The sequence below is a fragment of the Lonchura striata genome, chromosome 3 (assembly GCF_046129695.1).
Source record: "Lonchura striata isolate bLonStr1 chromosome 3, bLonStr1.mat, whole genome shotgun sequence".
NCBI classification, from domain to species: Eukaryota; Metazoa; Chordata; class Aves; order Passeriformes; family Estrildidae; genus Lonchura; species Lonchura striata.
The window spans coordinates 61,719,285-61,745,688 of NC_134605.1; the positions used below are offsets into that span (position 1 = coordinate 61,719,285).

The window sequence follows — 26,404 nt, forward strand, 5'->3', positions numbered from 1 at the left end:
GCCTGTGTGAGTATTAAGCTTGCAACTCATGATTTTTCAGTAAAAGATGATACGCCTACAGCACCGTGTTTGAGAGACAGCCAGTCAGGGATGCAAGAATGTCAGGATGCCACTCAGAATTATTCCTCGCTTCTGGTAAACACGGAAAGCTGTTTTATGATAATTTTATTTTAAATTCCTTCAGTGAAGTTCAATTAAACTGGAAACATATCTGAGACTGTTACTGATAAAATGTAGTTTTATTAAATTATAAATTCTGTAACAAAAACAAGACAGATCAAGAAAGATCTCAAAAAACAAAACTACAAGGACTAGATGGCAAAGCCAGTGAAAAAGCCATGGAGAGTGTAAAGGTAAGGATTTGCAACACAAGTTAACAGCATTTTTACATTTCCATTGAAAGAAGGTAAATGATTGCTCTTGTCTAGTAAAAACACATTTTAACTCCAAACTCACATCTATTTTCTCACATTAAATTAAGCATCCTGCTCATACCCAACACCTTGCCTGATTCCACATAGCTTAAGTGTTCTTTTCATACATCAATCCATGCAGAAAGTAGTAAGACACTTAATGCAACAGTCAGATAATGAAGACAATTCAAGTTGTACAGTAGATATACATTGGCCAAAAAGGGATAGAGTATCTTCAAGGGGAAAATGCTACAAAAAAACCACAAGACATTTTCAAGAAAACTGGGCATTGCTAAATAGCTTTTAAACCATTAACAGGACAACCCAGTTTCCTAGAGTTAAAGAGTCCTCCAGCTGAGACATGTTAAGAGACTTAAGTTAAAACAGGCCAAATCTGTTTTCTCCCCTTTACCCCACCCTCCCACCAAACACACTGCTAGGTTTGAGTGCAATGCCAATGCGGACAGAAAATTTACAGAAAATTACAACTGAATATTTTTTTCACATGGCTCTAGATTTAAACTTCAGTGACTGTGCACTGTCCATCTGGCCTTCTAGATCTTACACTTGTGTTTGCCACCCCACCCCCTGCCCCTGGTCTATCTGCTCCTGCCTGGCTTCCACCAGCACTCAAGTGTCTCTGCTGACCAGAGGATGGGTGTTGCTGAAAGTGGGCAGACACATCCTCACTGTCGCTGCTGGCATCCGATTCGGTCTCCTCAACAGAGGTGTCAGGGGCTGGCACCCTACCAGAAGATGATGATTCGTGGTCTTCTTCTCCCTCTCCCCTGTGACTCCTTTCAGCCATACTGTCTCCATTTATTTGCAAGTGGGCAAAAGAGTTCTCTAGAGAATTGCTTGTATCAGGTGATGGTGTTGAAGGGCTCACGAGCTGACCACCTAGTGCTGGTAGGGGCCTCACAGAAATGGATGCTAGAGGCTGCAAAGCTGCAGCCCCTGGAGTCAGTGTGCTGTCTGCACCATCAGCGGAGCTTTCTCGTGCCAGGCTGACAGTGTTGGTGTCACAGTCCAGCCTCAGCCCAGCCACTCCCTTCTTTGGTATATCTATTATGTCCCGTTTTATTTTTCTGCGACGCCCATGCTCGTTTCTCCTATACTGAACCATATTTTCAAGGTCTGCCACATATAAAAAACCAGCAATTAGCATTTCAGTGCTCTTTTTACCCTTGGAAAAGGCATCTTCCAGCTCTCTGCTGGTACGTTCATCATACTGCCACCAGCCATTTCTACCTTCATAGTACCAAGCGTATTCTCCATTGCCTCTGCTTGCTGCTTTGAGTTCTTCGGGTGACAATAAGGTTGGCTTGTCAAGAAAATCCTCAGGAATCTCCTGCCGGCAGAGTGCACATCGTTTCCCAAGCCAAGAAGCGCCCTTAACACACAGATAGCAGAAAACATGTTTACAGGGCAAACTTACTGGATGGACACACGTTTGCAGACAGATAGCACATTCAGGGACTTGAAGGGAAGGTGCTGCATTGGTACATGACTCATTTGTCTTCCTATTTGTGGGAAGCATGTTGATCGAATGATCTATTTCACCACAGCCAGCCATCCTGCAGAGAATCAAAGAAATTTAAATCAGTTTATTAGGTCAACTTAAACTAGCACCTTGCATCACATTTCACCTCAACATCCACACAATGAGATGTTTATTTCAAAGTAAGGTAAGTTACTGTTTCCTGAGGTGACAAACTACATTGAGTACTGGAAAGATTTCTTTTGCTGATCAACCTTTTATCTGTTAAATGTGCAGCATGTTAACATACCAAGTCAGAAAACAAACTTTGGAATTTTCTCTGTTCATTCACTGAAGTAGAGTTTGTTAATGAACCTTCAGACAATCAGTTACTTTGGTGGTTCTTTCCTTAAGAGGTGACGTAGCTGCAAATTGAACTTAATCTCTCTTCAGACTAGAGGTGATCATCTGTTTGATTAAGGGACTTCCGGAACACTATCTCAGACTAAGTTTACACAATAGAAAATATGCCTGACAGCAGCACCCAGCTGAAGAGTTTCCCCACTCTTTTTCTTAGTTCCCATGCACCATAGTACACTACTCTCAAACTGAGCTCAGAACAATCACAGGGCTGCAGAAAGAACCAGATCTGAAAACTGAGGTGGCCTTTTCAGAAGATACCTTGGACTCCTTTTTCTTAAACATCAAGTGAACTCCCTGATACACACGAGTGTCTCTTGAGAGGAATCACTGCAGACTAGCAGAAGCAGCAGTGGATTGCAGAAGACACACAACTCTGACTTGTTTGGCTTGTGAAGTCATTGCCTTTGCTTTCTCTGGCCATATCTTATTTCTGTTATTGAAGATGATTTTGTAACGATAAGAGAATTGGGAATGCAAAATTTCATCACTTTGGCATTGTGTAGGACTTAAGCAGTTGAAAAATTCTAGCCTAAATATGCAAATGCCTTCTCAACTACATTTTTTTGCCATGGGAATCTTTCATGGTCTGTTCCATGGTAATTTTCCTTTTATTTATTAGCAATCAAACCCGAATACCAGATACCAAATGAGGGAGGGGAATGGGGCCTAAAAAGGTGCCTTTTTTATTAAAAATCCCCAAGACTGATAATAAACTATACAGCCTTTCAGCAAAAGTAGTCTTTGTTGTACGGGCAGCTAGGAATAGTTAATGCAAAACTACAACAAGCAGGTGGGCCAAAAGGGACCTTTAGATTCACCTAGTCCAGTCTCCTGCTCCACATGGCACCAACACCAAGACTAGCTGTGGCTTTGTCTAGCTGAGTTTTTTTGAAATCTGCAACGATGGAAATGCCTCAGGCTCCCTGGACAGCTTGTTCTAATGTTGTACACATTTCTAAAAGAATATGTTACCTCAAGAGAAAATGCCTAGTATTACTGTAAAAGCTTCCACTGTTTTAAAAATCTTACAAATATATGCTGAGATTAAACAAAAACTTATGCTTCATTATCTATATTTATCTTTACAATAACATATCATGTGCTATTTACTTAAAAAATTTTTCTCTATGCTGTCTCTTTTTATCACTAAAATTTCCTCTTGAAAGACCAATGCCTCTTTAATCCTTTTTTTATCAAATAATTCTTTTAAAAGCTCTACATCTCAAATACTTTTTCCTGAAGCAGCACAAAATTGTATCCATCTATGTTTCAATTTATATCTGAATTTCTTCTTCTGAGATTAATGACCAATCTGCATAACAGTTCTTAAATCAGCATGCCAGATACACACACAGCATTACCCACCAGCTGGCAATTTTGATTTTACTGCACAGCACACACCTGTGAGATCAATTCTAACAATGTTGTGAACAAGTTGCTTTTTGAAAGCCTCACACTTCTGAGGATATATTTTGTAACAGACTTTTATAGCAAATGTAGCGGTTTATACCAAGAAACTTATTAGAAAAAGGGGAAAATAAAGTCTTTTGAGATTTCAGAATACCACCAACACAACCCAACCATCATTTCAGAACAAAAGAGCTGAAAGAGAAATCCATTTGTTGATTAATTTGTGCTAACCATGGCTGAGGGAAAGGATCTTAAATTTTATGTGTCCCCACAATGAGATAGTACAATGCAAAAAAACCACAGCAGCAGAGATTTTTACTTCCATGCTACAGTTTTATAAAAGGATGCTTCTCCCTCAATATCCGTTATAAAATTATCCTTTTCAGAATAAAAGATAAGATTAAAACAACCTGTAGGTAAGTAATTTCTACACATGTCACCTATCATAATTAAGAGATTGGAAGTGGTTAAAATGCAATGCAGGGATCAAAAAGCAATGCACTTTGACAAACCAAATTGTGATACCATGCGCTAAACTAAAAAGAGTTTACCCTGAGGTAAACTAAAAGAAGAATTAAAAGTTCTCACCTGTTCACCGAAAGCAAAAAATGCTAACATCTGAACATGCTCAATAGGTTGCCCATTAATTTGAGGGATCTTTGGTTCCTTACTAGATCAAGGTAATAATGCAGGATATGAAAAGGAGTAATTTTTTTTTTTAACTTGTATTTGATTTTTAATGACTCTAAGGAAAATGTTATGTATAAAATGAATAAAGCTGGAGGAGCAAACCCTGATCTCTAGAAGTGCTATGCAGGAACATAAAACTCTGATACAATAAGCACAACTGCAGTTGCATGTGCTCAGAATGCAGGACAATTATGCACTTGAAGATTTATATCGACTACACAGGTTCTGTCTCGCTTTTTTTTTTTTTTAATTTACCTTTTTAATACTAAATCTAGGTCATGGAGCTTGTTTATAAGCTGGTAGGAGGATGTACACTGAAGAGGTAATCCTTCAGGACAAACATCTTGGGCTGCTATTCTGCTATGTTATGGCTGTGGAAGCATTTCCACTGCAACTTCATTGTACTAAGAGTTAAACAAAACTAACCACACAGTACTTTTCCTGAAATTAAAAGTAATATTTTATAACAGGGTTCAATCAAAACAGGCTTTATATCAGAACGGTTATCAAATAGGAAAGCTTGATTTTTGGGGGATTGGGTGCCCTTTAAAACACTCATGGCAACATAGAAAAATCATATTCTTGACTACTGACTAAGAATCAACTAAATTTAAGGCATAATTCTAAAAATAATTTTAAGTATTTAGATTCTCAGTTCAGGTACAAATAAGGGACCAAAAAAAAGCTGAAATCTGCATTTTAACAAATACAGCCTAAAACTGTCTGAGACAGAATTAGTCAAAAATCTTGCAAGATCCCACCTCTTGTGGTTTTTATTGGTAATATTAAATAAAACAGTTAATTTCTAAGCTATGGGGTCTTCATCAATACATGAAGTATCAAAGAGGTGATGTGTAACAATTACATGAAAAGACCCCAGGCCTTCTTGGACTCTAATTGAAGAAAATGTAAATTCCCACAAAACCACTTCAAATTCCAGGTCCAATTATAACTGCAACTAAGCAGTCCATCAAGGAGATGACATGTTTAAGTTTAACAAAATAACAGCTTACTTTTGCTTAATAATTTCTACTGAAGCATGCCACAAGACTGAAATGTCCTCTCTTCAAATGTCCCCAGCTAGGACAGCAGGTCCTCCATCCCAAGGCTGGCTCATTCCTGACTTGTCCTGCTCAGTGGTACACTAGAGCGTTTCAGCTTCTCTGCAAACTAACAGAAGGCAAATAATGCCACCATTACAATGTGGTCCAGACGTACCAGCAAGCAAAGTACAATGCCATGGTTCTGTTACAGACAGGAAATTACTATGCTTTTATTTACTTCATGCATGTTATTATCAATAAAACTACCACCGGATTTCTGTTTAATTTTTTGTAACCATCAATTTTGATCCACAGTTTTTATTTTTATGTCTAACTCAAACAAATAATCATTTTTCAAGCATTATAAAAGGCAATTATTTTTTACTATAGTAAGTTAATTGCTCATTTTCATAAAGTGACCTCACAAAAGGAGTAATTCAAAAGGAGAAAAAAGACCAAAGTTGGGAGGATGTTATATTTATGCAAATTTAATCTCTAATAAATGATCCCTAATATTTAGGAACTCTGGAAAGTCACAATGGCTTCCTGATAGTTCTTATAAAACTATCTGTATCATATCATTCCAAAGGACCATCTAGCCATATGTCTTGTCCTGACACAGACTAGTATCAGATGCTTGAGGAAAAAGCAGTGCACACTAACAGCTGAATTCCCCCAAGTCTCCTCCATATTTCAAGCAGAAATTTGCCTCTTCATATTCCAAGGCTCAGAGCCTTGAATCTTCATCCTCTTTTACACAGATCATTGCATCCATTTAATGAATGAACCTTAGAACCACTCAGCACTTTCTTCTTTATAAACCTACATTTGCATGTCCTCATACCAGCTTATAAACAAATATTTGATACCGACCAAGGTAAACAAACAACAATAAAAATTTCCTCTATTTCTTTAAAATGTCCTGATGGGCATTTAATGTGCTGGTGTCCAAGGTTCAACAATGGAAACAGTGCACATGATCTCTAAAAAAGAGGACAAGGATTCAACTTAGCCTCCACACCTCAGATGTAATATACCCCTCTTTAGGCTAGAAGATGATGTCAGTCGCAATATATTTGGTGGATGCCACCAACCAGAATCTGAGCCAAGTCACTTCACATGAACGCAATGATCACTAAGTGCCTAACAAATACCTTAAAAGTTCCTACAGCAGGGAAGTAGGAATCTGCAAACTCAGAAAGGGAAGGGAGACCATCACTCTTGCATTCTCACAACCTAAAGACGAAGTTCTTGACCTAAGAGAACCACTTTCAGTGGTTCCTCTGTAAAAAGACAGATGAACCACAGAATCACCTCTTCTTTCTGGTCTGTAGCTTTCTGGATGGTTCTCAAACATCTTGGACTACAGTTTCCAGTTGCTGCAAAACATTATAATATAGAAATGATTTGAAGTAGACCTGAGAATGTCACCTCTTTGATTTCAATTTGTTCAAGGAAAGAATCATTTCAGCATAAATACAGTGCAGAGCAGACATGTAAGAGTTGAGTAAAGTCAAGGAGTGGTAAATCCCTGAAAGAACATGGAATATTACAGTGTTCTGTGCTACAGTCCTTCATCAAATGATCGACTAGTTATCATTAATAATATTAGAGTGTTCAGATGGCTTCAGTGCATGAAGCATTACTCAAATATGTTATTTTCTTTATAGCTGAGCTCCATGTAACATTTTGTACAGCTATTTTTAGAATGAGCTCCAAAAGAAAAATGCAAAAATTAACAAGCCTATCCACACCTTTTCTCCCCTCATAGTTATAGCAGATTTCCTTTCTTCACACATCTATCTGAAACCAAGAGCAGCAATCGTGTTAGAATTGTGGCTCTACTAATTCGCTGAGACAAGCTACTATGTTTTCTATGATCAAAGAGACAGCCGCAACAAGCTTGATGCTCTGGGTGTGGTATCCAGTCCTTCATCTTGGGAGCTGACTTTCTGTTACTTCAATAGGTATCACCTCAAGTCTTTTATCTACTCCCTCTCATAATGCACTACTAGAGGTAGCGCATCATAAAACCAAATGCTATGTGGAAATGCCAGAAAAAGGCTGGGTCAGTTCTCAGAGATTTCTTAGTAAATAAAAATGCATACACATATTCAAGATATGTAATTATACCTAGAAGAATCCAAGGAAGGCATAATTACAGGATTGTGATAAGGCAACCTTCCAACTGCAGCAAAGGTCTTGAAAAGAACTAGTTCATCCACTGACATCAAGTAACCTCTACATTTCAGGACATTGCTACTCATTTAATAAGCCAGTCTTGAAAATTCTACTAAAGTCTACTAAATGGACTGACAAACACTTGTGGTTACACACATACCCCTTCTTGGATGAAGACTCCTCCTTTGAAGTCATCTAGGTAAAGGCTGTGCTCCATACTTAGCAATTAATTTTTCTCTTTTTCCTGTACTATGAGGAGTAACATTATCTGCAGCAACCTGCAGATATCCCTTCCTAAACGCCTGCATCCTATCACATACTGATTGTGAAACTTCAAAGATGCAACTGACAGAAGGACAATGTCACTGATCAGGACCATCCCCATCCAAAATGTGGCTCAACCAGCATGGAACTGTTCTCTTTGTCCCTTTGAAAGTCTCTCTTACTGTGAGAAATTATGTCCACTTCTTCCACGCTTTAAAAATTTGAAGTAGTAAACTTCCTACCAGACCTATCTCCCAAAATGACTTCAGGTTCTCCTTAAAAACAATGTTAAGCTTTTACTAGGTCAGGATAGAATTAAACCATTTTTAGTTAGTTCAGCCAACTGTGCTTGTTTAATTATGAGACAGTAAATTATCAGGCCCAGCACTATTTTCCCACCCCTTATTCCTTTGGGGAAAAAAAACCAGCAACAATCACCCCCCACCACAACTAACAGCCAACACCAACCCACCAAAACCAAAATCAGAAGCATACATATTTAGGAAGCCAGTTCCTATATATTGATGAAGAGTTACCTGTAGTCTTAAACTTTCTCTGTAAGTAAAATCTTAGCTTTTTAAAAACACACAAGTGCAACACTGGTGAATTCAACAAACATCAGCCAAAGACTATTAGACTATTACACGAGTCCTGCTTCAAATAACAGAAATCTAGGAATACTGCAACTCCATACAGAATATTTTAAAATAGCTATCACAAATTCATCATTTCTCCCCTTGAAAACACAGCAGAATTACAGTATTCTTTCACAAGAATTAAATACTTGGATTTTTTTTTCCCATCAAGCTCCCTAACTTCTAACTCAATTTGTGGGTAGGAGGGGAAAATAATCCCCTTAATTCTGCCCTTCCCCATAAGCAACCATGAGCCAGACAATGTGGGAAGAAAGAAAGTAGCTATTTTATTTAATGAGAAAAATCACTCTCCTGTCTGATGGTCTCCTAGTGTCAATACACTACTAGCGCAAGGTACCGAGTCTCATCAGATATGTTTAAACCTGTCCCTGATACTAGATAGCACAACAGATAAATAACTCACTGTTTCCTGTGCTTGCCTACTTTTTTCTATCTGTTTCTTAAACCCAGAATATTCTCAGGAATTGCTGATTGTGATGAGGCTTCAAGATGCCTGTCATTCCTAATTGTTGGCTATTGCATATTAGTAAACCCCAACATTTATACATACACTTGGAACTGAATTATAGAAGAATAGTCAAGTGCAGAACAGTCAGCCATTTCAGTATTAAAATACTACATGTATTGAAAATGAGGTTGTTCCCTATGCTACAGTTGGGGCATTGATCTTGAATTTTGAGCATATATCCTATTTCAATCTATTTAACAAATTAACAAATGTTAATTGCTCACTCAAAAGCAAAAGTGCAAAAAATGAAGCAGAAACTGGTTCATCTCAAGTTACCAATGCTTCAGAAACTCAAATAAGTACAGGGACATCTCTTCGTGTACATATATATAGACTTGATTAACATTCACAGAAGAGAGGAAAAAAAATCAATTTCAATATGAGGACTTTTCCAGGACTCACCAGTCAATAAGCTATAAAAATACTGCAATTCCAGCTCTTTAAATAAATGACAATTCAATTACATCTAAATTGATGCAATAATTTTTGAAGGAAACAAGAACAAACTTTTTTTCCCACTCACTACAGATTTTGTGTTATAGCAATTTAAACAACTAGCACTTCATCAGACTTGGAAAGAAACTACTGTATTAAACACACATGACTATAAAATAAGTTCTTGCAAAAACGTTCAATATTTAAGATTTATTCAAAATTCATTTATTCAAATGAAGATTCAGATATTAGCATGTTTTCATTACTATTACACATTCTAATTTTTGGTACTTCATTTCTAGAGATGCTTCAGAATCTATTTTTGAGTAGCCCACCATCCAGAGGCAGCAGCTAATAAAGCAAGAAGGACTGGGTTTTTAGTATTACAGACCTGATAGAAGCAAAACGCTTTAAAGCTCTGCTCCCTACTCCTCCTTGTAATTGTTAATATAACACTGCATATCACACACCAGCAACAAAACCTACAGCGTTTCTCAGGCATATCACTGAAAAGTTGTACTAACATTAAAACCCCCCACAGTTTCAGTTTAACTATTTCACCATTCCGATCGTCTTGTTCGTACAAAAATCTCGCGCTTAGTTAATATTTTACAACAGTTTTTCAGTGGCAGCAACGCGCACCGCACCAAAAGCGAGACCCGTTTTCCCATTTCACGTCCGCTTTCAACATTCCGAAGGGATGCAAAGCAAACACTTGAGCCGAGGCCGTCAAGCACACAGAAACAAAAGCGCTTCCATTAGAACACTTCGCTCCTTCTGTCTGGGTGCCGCTCGGCCGGCGGCAGTGCCCGAGGCCGGCCGGGCACAGCGGGGACACCGGCCGGGCACAGCCGCACATTCAGGCGCTGCACATCGCCCCGGCAATTAGAGCGCTGCGCCTGCTCGGCCAGGGGGTTCCGCCACGCCTGACACCGCCACGGCCAGCGCTCCTGACCTATTTCAATGCACAGCACAACGAAATCCCCGACTCACAGAACCGCAGAACCAATTCGGTTGGAAAAGTCCTCCGGCCACCCAGTCCAGCCCAAGTCCGGGCCCGGTCAGGCACTCTGCGCGCACCTCGCTCCGCACCGCTACAAGGGTAGGAACACGGAAGGGGGCCTGGCCCGGCAGGACGAACCGGGAGCTCTGCCGGCGGTCCCTCCCAGCCCCGCCGTGCGGCCTCGGGCAGGGCTCCGGGCCGGGCTCCGGGCCGGGCTCCGCCGCCGGGCCCCGACACCCGGCACGTGACCCCGCGGGCGGGGCGGCGGCGGGCGACACCCCCGACCCTCCCCGCCGCCAAAACAATACCGGGCAGGGCTCTGCCCGCCGGGCGGCGGCCCCTCGCTCGGCTCAGCCCGGCTCACCCGGCCTTTTGTTCCAGGCACTCACCCGCGCAGGAAGGCCGCCGCGCCCGCTCCAGCCCGGCCGGCGGCGGAGGGGCGAGGGGCGGCCGCGCAGGGGGCGCTGTCGGAGCGGCCTTTGGTGGCCGAGGCCGCCGCCACCGCCGCCTCCCCCGACCGCTCCAGCTCGGGCGCGCCCGCGGCAGCGCGGGGACTCACCCGCCGGGCCGGCCCGCGCCGCTCGCCCCAGCCCCGCTCGGGCCCGCTGCGCTCCGCTCCGCCCGCCGCCACCTGCCGCTCCCTCCGGCCCCGCCGCCGGGACCGCGGGACGCGCCGACGTCACGCGCGGGCCGGGGCGGCCGAACGCGCCACCGTGACGCCGCCGCGGCGGGGGCGGGGCCACGCGCGTGATGGGCGGGCAGGCCGCGCCCCGGCCCCGCGCTGGCAATGGCCGGGCTGTGGCCGGGCCGTCATGGCCGGGCTGTCATGGCGGCCCCGCGCGGCGCCCGGGCTACGGGCGGGTGGGAGCGCCCGGCGGTGGGTGCCTTGCGGGGGAACCTCGCCAGGCGCTCTGGAGGGCCCCGCCTCACACCCGGGGGTCTCCTTCCCAGACCCCCTGCCCAGGTCGTGCCGCCTTGTGGCGGGCTGAGCGTGGCTTTAGGTGCCCTCTAAAGCCGCCCTGGCAGTGCCCTCCGCAGCTTGGCAGGGGTGGGGCGCTTTCACGAGAGGCTCGGGGATCAGGACAGGACGAGATCACTCAAGAATTGCCGTCGTGGGCAAAAGAATCTTCACGTGAGGAAATTAATTTAATGCCAGTCAGAGCAGGATCATGACAAACCCAAGTCTAAAAACACTATCCTTGCCTGCCTTTCTTTCCCAGCTGATTCTTGGCTTCCCAGTCTTGATTTTTGGGACGCAATCCTTCAGGACCAGATGCTCCAGCGGGTGCCCCCGCAGGGTCACAAGTCCTGCCAGCAAACCTGCTCTGGTGTGGGCTCCTCTCTCCGTGGGGCCACAGATCCTTACAGGAGCCTGCTCCAGCACAGGCTTCCCACAGGGTCACAGCCTCCTTTGGGCACCCACCTGCTCTGCCCTGGGGTCCTCCATGGGCTGTGGTGGATCTGTGCTTCCCCATGGACCTCCCTGTGCTGCGGGGGCACAGCTGCCTCACCATGGTCTGCACCAGGGCTGCATGCTCTGGTCCAGCGTCTGGAGCAGCTCCTCCTCCTTTGGTGTTGGGCTCTACAGAGTTGTTACTCTCACTCCCATTCCACTCTTCATCTTAAATTTTTGTGCAAATTTTTTCCCTTTAATCTGTTATCCCACAGGCACTGTCCCTGTCTCTGATAGGCTGAGCCTTGGTCAGAAGTGGACCCATCTTGGAGCTGTCTGGCTTTGGCTCTGTCAGACATGGGGAGCCTGCTGGGAGCTTCTCACTGTAGCCCCCTCCCCAGGCCCCTGTCACTACCAAAACCTTGCCTCACAAACCAAATACATCAGAGATGAAAGGTGTGGAAATGGTGGGAGCCTCAGTGTGTTTATTACCTGGAGCTTTCTGGCCAGAAAAAGTAGGCAGGCACACTTCCTTGGGATTGATTGTTCAAGTGCCTGATGGCAGTGCTGGGGGAGATAAACTTGCACAGCTCTGTGATGTTTGATTAAAGTGAAAGCAGGTTGCAGTTGCCCTTGTTCCCACCAATGAGGCCAGACAGTGGATTCAGTAGGAGGTATGAACAGTTGCTAGCCTTTCCAGAAACATATTCTGCAGCTCATGGAAACTGCAACTCATTTTTTGCCTGAAAATTTAGGTGGCTTGACAGTCAGACATGTGCCTCATGCTTCTGTGCATTGCCCAGCCATGCTTGAGTGGCTGCAGAGATGGTCACCCATAGGTGAAGATGGACCTCGGCAGGACCCCAATGTAACTGCAGAGGGTCAGAGTATCCCAAGGCTAAGCTGCTCCTGTAGGTGAGGTGCAGGGAGGAAGCCTGTGCCACCTGCTGTTGTCAAATGAGAAGACTGCCATATTAATATTTTAATAAAGAAGGTTGGGGAACAGTAATCCACATATCATTTAGGCTGGAATGGTATTTAGGTAGGAAGAAGGACTGTGTGTCCAGGTACTCATTGCACCTAAATGTAAAACTAAATGCTTCAAGATGCAAACTGTCTACCCAAGGGCTTGTTAAAACTAAAGCTACTGTTTGGCTGCTATTTTTGATTTTCAAACCCATGGAAATCACAAGAATCAGAAAACATAAGATATGGCAACTCTAAAAATACTAAATTCTAAGTATAATCAGGAATACCACAAGAAATGTTGCTGTCAAGACAGCCACAATACACAGAGTATCACCATACAATTTCAGAAGGCTTTAACATTCACCCATAGAGAGTAACACCATACCACATCAGACATCTTCAGGTGTCCACCCATATAGCATAAATCACAGCAAGAGTCTCTGCCCTTCTTGTTCTTTAGCCCAACCTTTTATACTCCTCATCTTCATGCATTGCACCTGTGTGCCCTCTGTTCCCTTTGGTGATTGGTGAGTGCACTTGGCACTCCATGGCTCATTGCTGTCAATGCTGCTCACCTGCTTTTCACAGCTGCAGCCCACTGGGGATGAGGCTCGGCAGCAGCCCCACTCCCAAGTAGCATAAACTGTGTACCTACAAAGAAATGCATTTTGTTGAATCACATTATTTTCTAAAAGCTGAGAAAAGCCTACCCAAAATTCACACTTTTTAATATAAAATATAAATATTAAAATAATATATAATATAAACATTTTAATAAATGTGACATGTTTGCATCCAAGGAAAAGCATTTCCGTGGTAACCTATGTTCTATTTAGATAGTGCTGTGTGAGGCTGAGTCAAAGAATAGAGGTTAGGGAAAAGGAAAGGTCTCTTACAGGTAGTGTGGGCTCAGCAACAATAGCCTTAATCCTTTACTGAACCAGACCTTGATCCTGTGGAAGCTATTGAGGCCAAATTCCTGTCGGTTTCTGTTAGAATCTGACCTAAAAAAAGAAAACAGGCTTGTGTTCTTAAGGGATCTAAAGAGTTCAGGCAAAGCTACTCAGACTGCATGCAGCTTTGTAAGAAAGGCAACACCTTGGGAAGACTGTAATTAGTAAAAAAGAAGTTTGTGGCTGTGTATGCATAGGCTTGTGAATTTCACTGCAGCTGCAGATGGACTGAGAAAATGTGCTTGTGAATGAAAGATTTTATTTTACACTCCATGAGTTATGGAGCAAGCATAGCAATCAAAGGAATATCAGACAGTGCCAAAGATAGTAACCAAAGAATTAAATGCATTGCACCTTACTAGACTAAGGGAATAAGGAGCATGAAGGGGTATTCTAGTTGAATAGATTGCAATAAGGGGATCAGTTCTGGTAATACACATTCTAAAATGTTCCCTACATGGTTATCAATCCATATTACCAGCTTCTGTTTCAGTCAGAACAGGTATAATTTAAATATCTTTTCTTATGTTTCTGTTTTTGACATGGACACAACCTACTCACTCCACTGATGGCTTTCTTTATGCCTATTACATTGTACTTGTCTGTTACAATTGAAGCCTCCTAAATTGCACATTTTCTCCATTTACTTGCTTCCCATTTCTGTTTTCTGCTATATTTCTCCTTGTGTATTTTTATTGTTGTGAAATTTATGTCTTTTGTTCACCACTAAATTATTAATTAATACAGTGGTTTGAAAAGTAAAGATTCACCAGACTAATTTTTAAAAAACACCACTTCCTTTGCTCAGTGTCTAGTCCCACCATTAATATTTTGCTGTGATGGTGTAAAACTATTAATCCATATGAAAGTGTTTCTAGTTATAAAACATTTTTTTCTGCTTCTTCAAATCTATGTGATACTATACAAACCTTTACAGATGTGCCAACATCTTATATTCCTCAAGAGCTCAATCCTTGCTGCACTTGGTGCAGCTGAGATGAGAGGGGAGAATATCAGTTTCCTTCTGCTGTGGTTTTAAGTCAGTTTATATCAAAGCAGTTTGGGAAGTTGGTGTGGAGGACCTCAAAACTGCTGCAAGTTAACGCTATCGCCAGAAGAGTGGATGATGTGTGCCATGCTCCTGCACCTTCAGCAAATCCTCTGTAAAGACCAGAGAAGGTGCAAAATTGGTAGTGCATTGCACTTGTCTGTTTCTTGCAAGGAGCCAGAGAGGGGTTGAGAATCGAGTTACAATGTGTGAATGTACTAAAGATAAATCTTGATTTTGCTTGAGTGGCACATTTCTTTATGAACCCCCTGTTGCATACCACTCCCTGCATTCCTTTTCCTCTAGGCTGTCCTAAAGCAAGAGATCCCCAATGTTGCAGTGCCATTTTCATTAAAGTAATAAATGTAATACTGTCATCAAAGACTAAGATACACACATTTTCCAGGATTATTTCTTTTTTCAAATTATGTTTATAGTTTTTCACAGTCCAAGACACAAGCTTAATCCTTGTGCTACAAGTGTTTTAAGACAGTGTCAGTGAGACAAAATGACATTTACTTGAACTCTCTTGAAATGCAATTGCAGTTGTGCCAATGATGTATGAAATGCAAGTTGATTGATGGAAGTCCAAAACCTCTTTGGGTTTGCAAGTGTTTTTTTTAAAATTTTGACTCTCTAGAAACTGGTGAGGTTTATGCCTGTTTCAGCAATCTGCATTTACAGTTCTGCTGCACTGCAGCTAAAGTGATTTACTGTTGTTATTTGTAGATTCATAACAAAGTATCAGTTAAAGGCCAAATTGGTGTATGGAAATGCAACTACTCTGCCTCATGGAATATCTGTATTTTGCTTACATAATCTAGATATGTAGACTTCTGCCAAAATGCTGTTATTTAACAGCTTTGGAAGGATTGTGCTGGTTAGTCATGAGAACAATCCCATTTTGCTTTAAAAACAGGAAGCTGAATGATGCTGAGGAGGAGGAGTGGGAGAAGAGGAGCTCAGGGTGAGTTTTTTTACTCAGTTCTCTCAATCTGTTACTTTTACTGTATCTGTACCCGTTCTGTCTGTGAACTCCCAATGAGAGATTCTGATTCTTTTGTTTTCATTTAGTGGCATTAAAAAATTCCACACAGCATACAAAACAAATTTATTTTATTGCCCCAGTTGGCAGGCAAGGTAACATTTTCTTTTGCCAATAAGTAAACATTGACTTTTTCCATTATCCCAGCTGTCAAAATCATATCACAGTATATGTTGCTGTGGAATTGAAGTCATCCATATGGTGATGCAGACAAGCAGAAAAATCCCACCACAAAACAGTTATTGCATTACAATACAGTGTGTTTAAATCTTTCAGTTTTTCAGGCAGCAAGTTTGCAGAATTAAAACCTTCTTTTCCCAAAAGCAAATCTTGTGCCTTAGTCTCATCATCAATTGAATCCCTTTCTCTTTGACATCTTCCCTATCAAGCAGGGGAGCAACTAAACTCATAAAAAAAAGAGAATTTTGGGATCTTCAAAATCATGATGTTTACAAAATTTATAATATTAGATTTTTTTTTTTTAATTTGCCCCCAGGTTTTACATTTGTAAGACTTAACAGTTAACATATAACTGCACATAAAATGTCTGTCTGTAGCTATAAGGCAAGCTTTATTTTAACTTTATTGAGCTGAAATTCTTGCATAATCATACATCTTCAGAAATGAAATCTTGAAAACTAGCTGGAGTCAGAAGATTCTTGATATATAGAAAAACACTTAATCACAAGGAGGAGGTAGTGCACTCATGCTGTATTTTATTTTAGTGAAAGGAAAGCAAACTATTAAAAAAAAATGCTGTTGTCACCTTCATCTTTAATTTTAAAAAATAGTGAATGTGCAATTGCAATTTCCATTTGTATCACTAGATGGTATATGGTAACTGTGGGGAAGCTGGATTCTTAAAAAATGGATAGAGTATAGGTACCGTTGTCTCTCCTGATCCAGATGTTGCACTGATCAGACTCCTTGCTTACAGAGGGAATGCCTGCAAAGCTGTTCCTGACACCTAAAACTGCTCTTTGTTGTACCAAACCTCTGGCTCTGTTGTAGGCAATGTCAAAGCTTACTGAGTGATTCTGTGCTCATGTTTTCTGGGAAACTGCAAAATACTTAGGCATCAAACTCAGAATTACATTTTTGAAAAGGGGAACTCTATATTAAAATGCTTGAAAACACCCACACTTTATTGGAAAGTTAGCAAAGTTTTCAAACATTGTGGATCAGACCCTCTGAGCTACCTGCTGATGAGTGATCAGTAGGTGTAAAATTCCATATGGAGACAGAACCAATGGAAGTTTAGGTTTGTACTTTTAGTTATAACAATATGAACTACCATATAGTTTCCATGCAAGGACCTATTTTTACACTAGAGGGCATATTTATATTTTCTCAGGTAATATTTTTGAATGCTACATTATCACCATCAAAACAGCATCTCCTACAGTAATTATATATATTTAAAATATGCTAGTATAAAATATTTGCTAGAATTTTATAAAAGAACCAAGAACATTTTATGCTGTTCCATTTGGATTAACAGTTCAAAAGCTTAAATTGAGCTATTTCCATGTAGTTGCTGTAGTAGTCCATGACGTTGTAGTTTGAAAATTATCAATTCAAAATTAAAACTTTCCTGGATGACTCTGTCCTCTGGACTTTAGTTGTGTGAAAAAGATATAATAAGTAAAATTTATAGAGAAAATTCCACAGTTCAATCTTATTTCTCCTGTTCTATAGGACCTAAGAATTTCTTAGTGCTTTTTAGAAAAAAAGGTGTTCAGTTTTCAGAAAAAAAGGGTGTCCAGCTGCTTTGCTATTTGGTGGCTTGTGCTTTTTGCAATCCCTTGGTCTCTTGTATGCTTACACTCTGTGGCTTTCTGGGTGAGAGACCCATTATGATGGGCAGTATCATCTGAAATTTTCATAATTGTTTCTCACAGTGTCACCAGATTCCCCAGCAGTAGGAAATGCTGTGGAGAGGGACTCAGTATGCGGAGCTCTGTTCTTCACAGCCTGACCCTGCTGGGCCTTTGCTCCCCTTGGTCTTCTCCGCAGTGTGTGGAAGTGTGTTTTGCTCTCCAAAAAGAACAAAAAGAAGATGGAGCTGTTATGGTAAAATCTTGGTAGGAAAAGCAATTTCAGTCAATGCTTAAATAATTTTTCTAATTGCAATTTGATGGTTATCACCTCTAGGAGCCATACAGAGTGAGACAGTAGTGTTTCTTTCATCTGTAATATTACCTTTGCATTATTGCCTTAATGCATAGGTAATATTACACATGGAAGAAACACTACCACTTGCTTTTGCATCTGTCTAATAAAGTGTTCTGAGACACTATGACAGCATTACACAGAAATTTCTTAGTGGCATTAAACTTTGAGATGACAGGAGTTCATTGAGGATTCGATGCATGCATTAATGAGTAATGCTGTACTGCCTGTTATATCTTTGCATTTGATTAACAAATTCAGTAAGGGGAGATAGTGTCCATAAGCTGATAAAAGGATGTTCAGCATAGCTTGGAAAATAAATAATACAGTCAAAATTTAATAATTCTGATAACCCACACAGCCCCCAGGCCAGTACTTAGATACCTTACGTATTGCAAATAGTTTCATTAGATCCATCAGGATAGACCTCCCATATGTCTGTGAATATCAGTGTGTGAATATCAGTGTGTGTTTAACTGCCTGCTACCTGCAACCCACTTCGACTGGCCCAGGGTGCACGTGCAGTTTTATGCCTTCTCCTATAGAAGGGAATGGTTTGAAAACATGACAGTGCAATTAACCCCTCTGTAGATCTTCTCTGAGGGACTGAGAATGACAAATTTACATCCTGGTTTAATTTGCTGCCAGACTGGTTTAGAAATGCAATAAGCAGGCTGCCCTGATAGGATCATTTGTCAGAAAGAGGTGCTCCAAGAGACGATAAATGACTTGTAATCTCAAAAGAGAAGGGGTGCATTTTCTGCAGCCTAGAGTGCAAAGCCCTTTCCTTCTGTATGCTTAATCCCTTAGCTTCAGCCATTTCCGTCTCATTCAGTTAGGTTTAATAGTCTGAGCTGTTCTGATTGAGTTCATTTCAGTTCTGTGGATTTCATAGGATCACAAAAATTAGCTGCAATGATACTATATCCTCTCTCTGAACCCAAAGTAAGAGAGCAGGCAAAAGAAAATGGAAGGCAGGAAAGTTCACAAAAGGATCACAGAACATTTAGGATCCCAAATTTGCCCAATCAGTGGTCATTTTAACTAGCTATGAAATGAACTATAATACTGACCTGTTTTACAGGGATTTTATCAGGATTCATTAGATAAAGTACTTTGAAGACAGAAACTACAAAGGGGTAATATTCTGCTGACCTCAAAATCCTCTCCAGGTTCCTAAGTGTTAGTAGGTGACTCTCTGGGTAAAACAGCTGTTTTCAATCTTCAGTTATGTATAATTTATTATGCATACAATAAATTATTATATCTATTATGTATGCTTGAGTTTATTTCTGCTTAGGTTTTCTCTGAAGCATTTTTTCTTCTCTTTAGTTTGGTTGATAGGATCTCAAGATGAAATTAATTTCTTCAGTTTGTGGTGGGGCTACCCTGGGGATGATTCACTTGAGAGTGACCAGTGTGTGCACCAGTGCATAATTACTGATCTCACTGGAATTTAAAAGTGCTATTCCAGGGCTTCTTGTGTGAATTAGGTCTCTTGGTACATCTATAATGTTAGCTTGGAGTTTGTTTGTGGTTTAGGTCTGTTTTATCATCCTGAAAATCTTCTGATGTATTAATGCAGTATTAATTTTCAAGAGTATGTATTCTGTTAAAGGGCTAAAGTAAGTAGAGCAGACATTTTGTTATTTCATTTGAAGTCGTCACAAGACCTGCATTTCTAGAAGTGTTCTTATTTCAATGCAGAGCATTGAAAGCTGGGGGGAAAAGGCTATGGAATAAGATGTTCTTGCTTCTTGGCTTCCAGCAGTGCTGATAAAAGCTCATGAGGGGTTCATATTAGAAATAGATGAGTCTCAGTTCACCACTCTTCCTGGTTTTGGGTAGGATGCCACTTTGGACTCAATTCTGGCCATTTTTCTTGCTGAGTAGCACTTAACTGTAGAATTATTTTCACTGATATCAGTTAAATAATTCGGTTGTATGATGATCACTTCTTTCACTGTTGTTCTCTCTTCAGGGAATTTGTGGTAGGCTCTTTAAAGTTCAGATAAAGAAAATGGCTACACTATTTCCAGTAACTTTGAAATGAGCTCTGAAAAATCTAACTTTTAAATTTCTCCATTTTGTGTCACCACTGAGCACTACTGCCTGGTAGCTGTGTATTACCTTATATCACAGTGACCCACTCCCAGCCAGTAGAGCACAGTGCCATTCCATGGAGTTAGCAAATTTTCAGCTACTCACATCAGCAATGAGTAATGTGTAGCTTTTAAAGTACACAAGTATGTGATTGGCAAGATGAGTAGGTTGTATTTTCCAATTTTATAAATTGCTGGATTTATATGAGGGCTGATCTATTTACCTGGGGCCTAAAGACTGCCCCCATTATTCCTTTTTACCAGGATGCTGGAACTATGTTATTCCACTGATCCTGTATTAAATTCACTGCTGTATAACTAACTCCTTGAGTTCTAGTGAAGTGACACTGGTCTACACCATCCACAGACTCATTTGTATGATTTCATCCAAGATTCAAACACAGTTGGATAGTGAAACAAAGTTGAAGTGTAATGTAATGGTTTAAAGAGTGAGCAGTAAGGCTAGAAAAGGTGACCAGATATGAATGAATGAATGAATGAACTTAATTGGGATTCTTATTAAAGACTCTGCAAGGCTGTAGATTTCAAAGATGAGGCCGTACATTTTACAGAAGGCATAATGCTTGGTTTGAGCAGAGATGATGAATTAATCTGTACTTCCATTTGAGTTTCCATGGAGTGAAAGGTATCTATGTATTTTTAATAAATGTGTGCAGTTGTATCCATCCTCATGTATGCAGTTGATGATACATTGTGCTTTGTGTTGTGTAGCAAATTTCTGCGATGCTTAGGCCCAGCAAAGTAGATGTTCTGTGTAGGTTCAGGTAAGTTAGTGCTGGTGGTTTTGGTTCAGCTTGACGTGATATCCATTAATTATGTTGATGGAGCAATTATTTGCACCATGTAGCTTACTACACCTCATTACTCCCACCTCAGTTTCTAGTTTGCTATAAAATAACAGCAGGAGGGATAAGTTACAGAACTCTGTGGGAGAAGAAGAAGGCTTTGCCAGATTTGCAGAGGAATATTCAGGACTCAGGGTATCTGGATAGGTGTGATGGACAGTTAGCAATTGCTGGGTATATGCAGAAGCTGGATATTTCTGCTGAAAAGGTTAGCAGTGGTATATGATTACTCATTCTATAGCTCTGATATTATCAGGCTTCATTCTTCAGTGGGGCACATAGTATCTGTCATTGTTCCTCTTTGGTAGCTGAAAAGCTGCTGATTCTTCTTCAGGAGCCCAGGTTCTGTGGCATTGTTTTTTCATTATCTCCAACAATGGGATTCAAAACTCTTGTAACTAAAATAAAACTGGGAGAAAACTTACAGCTTTACACAGAACAAGAACTTATAAAGGAACATTCTTTGACTGATCACTCAGCTAAAATGCAGTAGCAGTCAAGATCTCATAGGAAAAAACGAAAGCCTGTATTGGAGAGGCGCTTGGGGTGATAGTAGACTGAAAAGGCCAAAGAACGGAGGACTTGTATTTTAAACTCATTTAAAATTGTTAACTTTGTTTGGAATAGACAAACAGTTCAGTTATGACAACTTAAGAGCTGATGCTCTTAATTGAGTGCCCTCAATTGTCTTTGTATAAACTTTTAAACCAAAAGGAACAGGTCAAAGCTGGGTCACACTGGGAAATTCAATATGAGTATTAAATACACTTCAGCCTCCCTAAGTGTCTAAAGATGTGCCACCCATTTAAATTTGTGGAAATGTAGGTAGGGTTCAGGTGTCAGTGTGAATGTGTCTTGGCCCACTTGAGGTGCTGTAGAGTTTCTGAGACACCCACTGGTGGCTGGTATGTCACCCAGGTCTGCAGTGCTATCTGAACTCCAGGCAGGCTGTCCCAGAGCATCTAGGATGGCAATCCATGAGCTGTCCAGGAAGCTGCACTGAACTTCTGGGCAGTACAGTCAGAAGAGCCACTGGATCAACTCAGTTTGCCCCAAAGTGACTTAGAAGGCAGGCGACAGCTATGCATAATTTCAGATATGACACACGCTTTACTGGAGATATGCCCTTTTTGACGTTCTGTTTGGAAGTCAGCATGGGCTTGATAGGGAATGTAAAATAGCCCTGGGCAACTTCCTTTGGACAATTGCATTACCCTCCAGCCTCCACTACTGTATTCACCAATTTAATATTGACAAAACCAGGATTTAAACACTTTATTTTATCTGTGCAGATACCTCCATGGAAGCAGTGAAAATTTGGCATGGTAATCTCAGTGTGTACCTTGTCCTTTGCCTCGTCCCTGAAACAGAGAAGTCATGCAGAGAGGCTGATTTAGCCAATGAGTTGTGCTCCAGCAGGTCACTGACACCTGCACCAGAGGTGCTCTTTCTTGCTGGGCATCACTCTTGCTTGTACCCAACCATCCATGTGTTGGTAGAAGCCAAAGGTTTTAAGGGCAGCTGTGGGCAAAAGAGAGACTGTTGCACTGGTCAGAGCTGCAAAGGCTTTTGTGTCCTGATGGCAAATGATGAACAATCGGATTGCACATGTGTTCTTTTTAAAATATGAGATATACATAGAAATTCCCACTGAGTGATGGCAGCAAAGGGACAATGTATTCAAGGGGCACCAAAGTTTTCATCTTTCCACTGTCCATTTGTAAGTAGTAAGATGGAGTAATGCCATAATAGAATAATTACCATAATATTATTTAAAAATGGGAGTCTCACTGATAGTTGAGCATATTTAAGTTGAGAGATGTCATTTCTCATGATGCAGTGAAAGGCAGTACTGTTGTCTGCCAGTATCCATAACTATACAGGTAATTGCAGCTATGTACGAGCCAAGCTCTTGGTTGATTAAATTTGTTTACCCCATAATTGAAGGCTTATTGTAGTATAATTGTAATAGTAGTATACTGTGTTATTTATGAACAATGGAAAAGTAAAGGCTAAAGGGTATCCAGTGGAACAAACTACCTCCTGCATGCAAATAAATTGTCCAGTTGCTGTTATAAACAAGAAGCATTGTGTTCTGCCAGACTCGCAACAAAGAAATCATTATATGTCTAGCCTGCGTGTTGGAGAACAATGATCTCTATTTCCAAAATTAAAACCATAATTAACATATTATTATGAGTCCACAACACAAGAATGAAGAAAATGATAGCGTTAGGCCCCTCTGAGTCTCAGATCCCCAATTAGCAACCCCTGAATCAGTGGTTCAGATTTTTCCCACATGGAGATTGCTTCATGCCTGACTCTCTGTTGGTTATGGAGGCATCACCCCGTGGTCTGAGTCACTGAAATGCTTCTCTCATTACCTACCTGCTATGAAGGACATTGCCAAGAAAGACAAAGTCTCATAGGGATGTATCTCAAACACCTTGGGAAGCAACTTAGGCTCTGTTAGTTACTAGAAATCAGAAAATTATACAGGAGGCCTCTCACTGGTAAACAGTTGTCACAGAAACTTTTTTTAGCTAATAAAAATAAGCTGAAATCCCTTCTTATGGTCTTTTTCAGGCCTGCATTTCACTTTCCTTTGAGTGTTGCTGGGAGTCTTGGTCTTGATCATTCTGTCTTAATAGAACTGTGGAAAATAGAGTTAAAAAAAAGGTAGCATTTCAAGATTTCTAGCATGAAGCAAGCTCTCTAAATTACAGCTGAGAATATACTGACATGTATGTACGTCAGTATTTTTTTACATCCTTATTACTGTCAGATGCTAAAGCCAAGATCTTCATTAATTCTTATGTTTCATATGTGCTGTTAGCACATCACTGAATTTAAAATGAAGACATTGTTCAGGTCATCTGGACACAGTGGCAAATAGTAAAAGTCAGTAAAAATTCTCCGGGTAGATCTTCAGTATTGCCTAAGCTTTTGTGGAAATTGAGTGAGAACATTGCAGCAAAAGAATTTGCTACATTTATTTAAACTGGCTGACAGTGCAAAAGCAACTTCAAATTTTGAAATACAAAACTGCAATGAGTCAGAAAAGAAAGAACAATTTTAATGTGACTCACCCACTCACATCCTATCTCCAGGTTTAAGGCTGCAACCATCTGTGCAGTCTGGAATACCCTGCATGTGTAGGGTCAAAACTAAAGCCAGATGACTAGGTCTTTTCTTTTTGTAATGAAATTTTTGAAGAAAAAACATGATCCAGAGCTAGAAATCAAGATGTTCCAGGTAAAATATGTTTTACTGTCTTAATATTTTAGCCAGATTTCCTATCCCATCAGTTGTTCATGTAGCTTCATTCTTTCTCTACACTTCTGTTTTCCTGCCTCCTGTAGTGCCTCTGGAGGGACTCCTTAAACCATTGCTTTCCTCAAATGGATCCTTCCTTGTGCTCACATCAGTTCAGCAGCCACATCACTTTCTGCCCAGCCCACCCATGCTTTGCTGGTGAGATGTAACCCTGCTCAGCCACTGAGGCCGGTTCAGAGATCTCAAAACAGGTTTTCTTTTAGCAGATGCTGCTTTGCTTCCTGGCCATGTGATCCTAGCTGCCCTAGCGTGCATGGTCTGAATTGGAACAGTCACACAATAGGAATGCTGCTCTGCTTGGATGTCTGCTCCAAATTGGGACACTCAGCTTTGAGCCCACCTGCCTGCTAGTCCAGTGAAATGTCACTGTCCTGGATCCGGGTATTTGGAGTATAGGACTCTCCCTGTCCCTTTGCATGTGTTTGACTTCCTTGCAGGTAACAGCATATACATGAAATAAATCACTTCCTTGGGTAGACATAGACATTGATGCACACACCGGGAGATTCAGTCCAAGAATTCACTTTTTAATTCTGACTACATTAGATAGCTCTTTGCTCTGCTTTCTGAGGATACCTGTATGGAATCCTCATTTTCAGGATACACTTGGAGTGTGAGGATTATTTCAATATCGGGAAGTCTATGCATGCTGACTGGTAGCTCAGGATCTGTCTGTTGAACACCTGCTTTGCAGACAATTTTTTTTTTCTCCCCAAATTAGGGCAAAAGTGCCCATCAAGGTAGAAATTTGCTAGGCCAGCTCACTACCAGTTTTCCAGCATGGTAGCACAATTTTTTTTCCTCTAAGAAAGATGATAACATTTATGTTTTGCATTTTTCTTCCAAATTAGGAGGCATCAGTGTTTGTTTGAATCACTGGGAAACAAGTAGAATAAATTTTATTTGGAAAAGAGTAGGAAAGGTGTTATTCTTTTCTAAAATAATGAATGAGGGAGCTAGGAATGCAAACACGCACATCCTGAGAAAGGGTAAAATTAGGTACTGGCTACAGATGGGATGGAAGAGGTATGTTAATTTTAGTGCTGGGTGTCTTGTGTTTTGTTTTCTGTTTTGCTAAATGCCGTCAGTGAGTTATATTGTTTAGTATATCTAGAAAGGGAGAAATTTGTACATATAAAGAATTATTTATTTCTGTTTCCTTCAGCTGATTCCCTTTGTGGCCATATCCCTTTCATCCTTGGCAGTGCTGCTGTATGGCTATTATCTGCTTCATAGGTAGGTAGGTGTGGGAACATTTTCCTGAATCTTTTTTTTTTGAAGCTTTGATCATTCTCAGTGTTTTTTCCTGAACAATTTCTAGTTATACCACTTCTTTCTTTAACTGTGATACCTTAAGGGGACATTATACTTCAGCTGATACTTCTGGCAATACTGAGTAGAAGAATTGTTTTATATATATTACAGGCTATATTTGTGCATGTGTGCTCCAGTGCGATGTTTGCTTTCTTTGTGATATGACACTGTTTACATTCAGCTGTGAATTACCACTGCTGCCTAGGGGACCTTTTCTTCTTACTCTCTGAATTTGTATGCTCCTGCCTTCATGTGGTGATCTGCATTCTCCCCTTTGATTTTCTTCTTGCTGCTTTACAGAAGCCACAGGAACCTTCTCAGCCTTTGGCCACATCCTTCTGAGAGATTTGTGCTTGTGCTTAGCTGAGGAAAGAAACCATGGGGACTTCAGCTTCAGCAGAGCTTAAGCAAGGGAACTCGTGTTTGTATAGACAGCTTTATACAGAATTGTAAGTTGCTGTTACTGCTTGCACAAATCATGTGCAAAGATGCCTTGACTACAGATCTATGTCACTATTTAAGAAATCAAGGTAAAAGCTGTTTAAGTGCTGTCAGTGCATCTTTTAAGTAATCCTCTGAGTGCTTTGCATCACCTGTTTCCTTATAGCAAGCACAGAATGTCCACTTTTCAAATTAATACAGAAATTCCTTTTGATACTGTCAACTGTTCTTCAAAACATGGCAGTTATTGCTCTCCCAC

General features: G+C 40.8%; 1 protein-coding gene and 1 long non-coding RNA gene across 10 annotated transcripts in view; one reads left to right on the forward strand and one right to left on the reverse strand.

Moving 5' to 3' along the window:
• Positions 1-220: 220 nt before the first annotated feature.
• RNF146 (ring finger protein 146) lies at positions 221-11,148 on the reverse strand. Of its 9 annotated transcripts, XM_031504379.2 has the most exons (4): positions 10,497-10,551; positions 6,774-6,838; positions 5,430-5,586; positions 221-1,990 (listed from the first exon to the last, which is right to left on the reverse strand). In XM_031504379.2, the coding sequence occupies exon 4, from the start codon at positions 1,987-1,989 to the stop codon at positions 931-933; it is 1,059 nt and encodes a 352-aa protein (XP_031360239.1). In that variant the 5' UTR covers position 1,990; positions 5,430-5,586; positions 6,774-6,838; positions 10,497-10,551; the 3' UTR covers positions 221-930. The 9 variants fall into 9 exon arrangements, with proteins under 9 accessions (XP_031360239.1, XP_077638352.1, XP_077638355.1 ...); XM_077782226.1 differs by lacking the exons at positions 6,774-6,838; positions 10,497-10,551 and adding an exon at positions 11,066-11,148; XM_077782229.1 differs by lacking the exons at positions 5,430-5,586; positions 6,774-6,838; positions 10,497-10,551 and adding an exon at positions 10,896-10,908 and having other exon boundaries at positions 221-1,806; positions 1,898-1,990.
• Positions 10,573-26,404, forward strand: part of LOC110479691 (uncharacterized) — a 258,058-nt gene continuing 242,226 nt past the window's right edge. The window contains exon 1 of the long non-coding RNA XR_002466973.2: positions 10,573-10,605. This is a non-coding gene — a long non-coding RNA (uncharacterized LOC110479691). The remainder of the gene's footprint in view (positions 10,606-26,404) is intronic.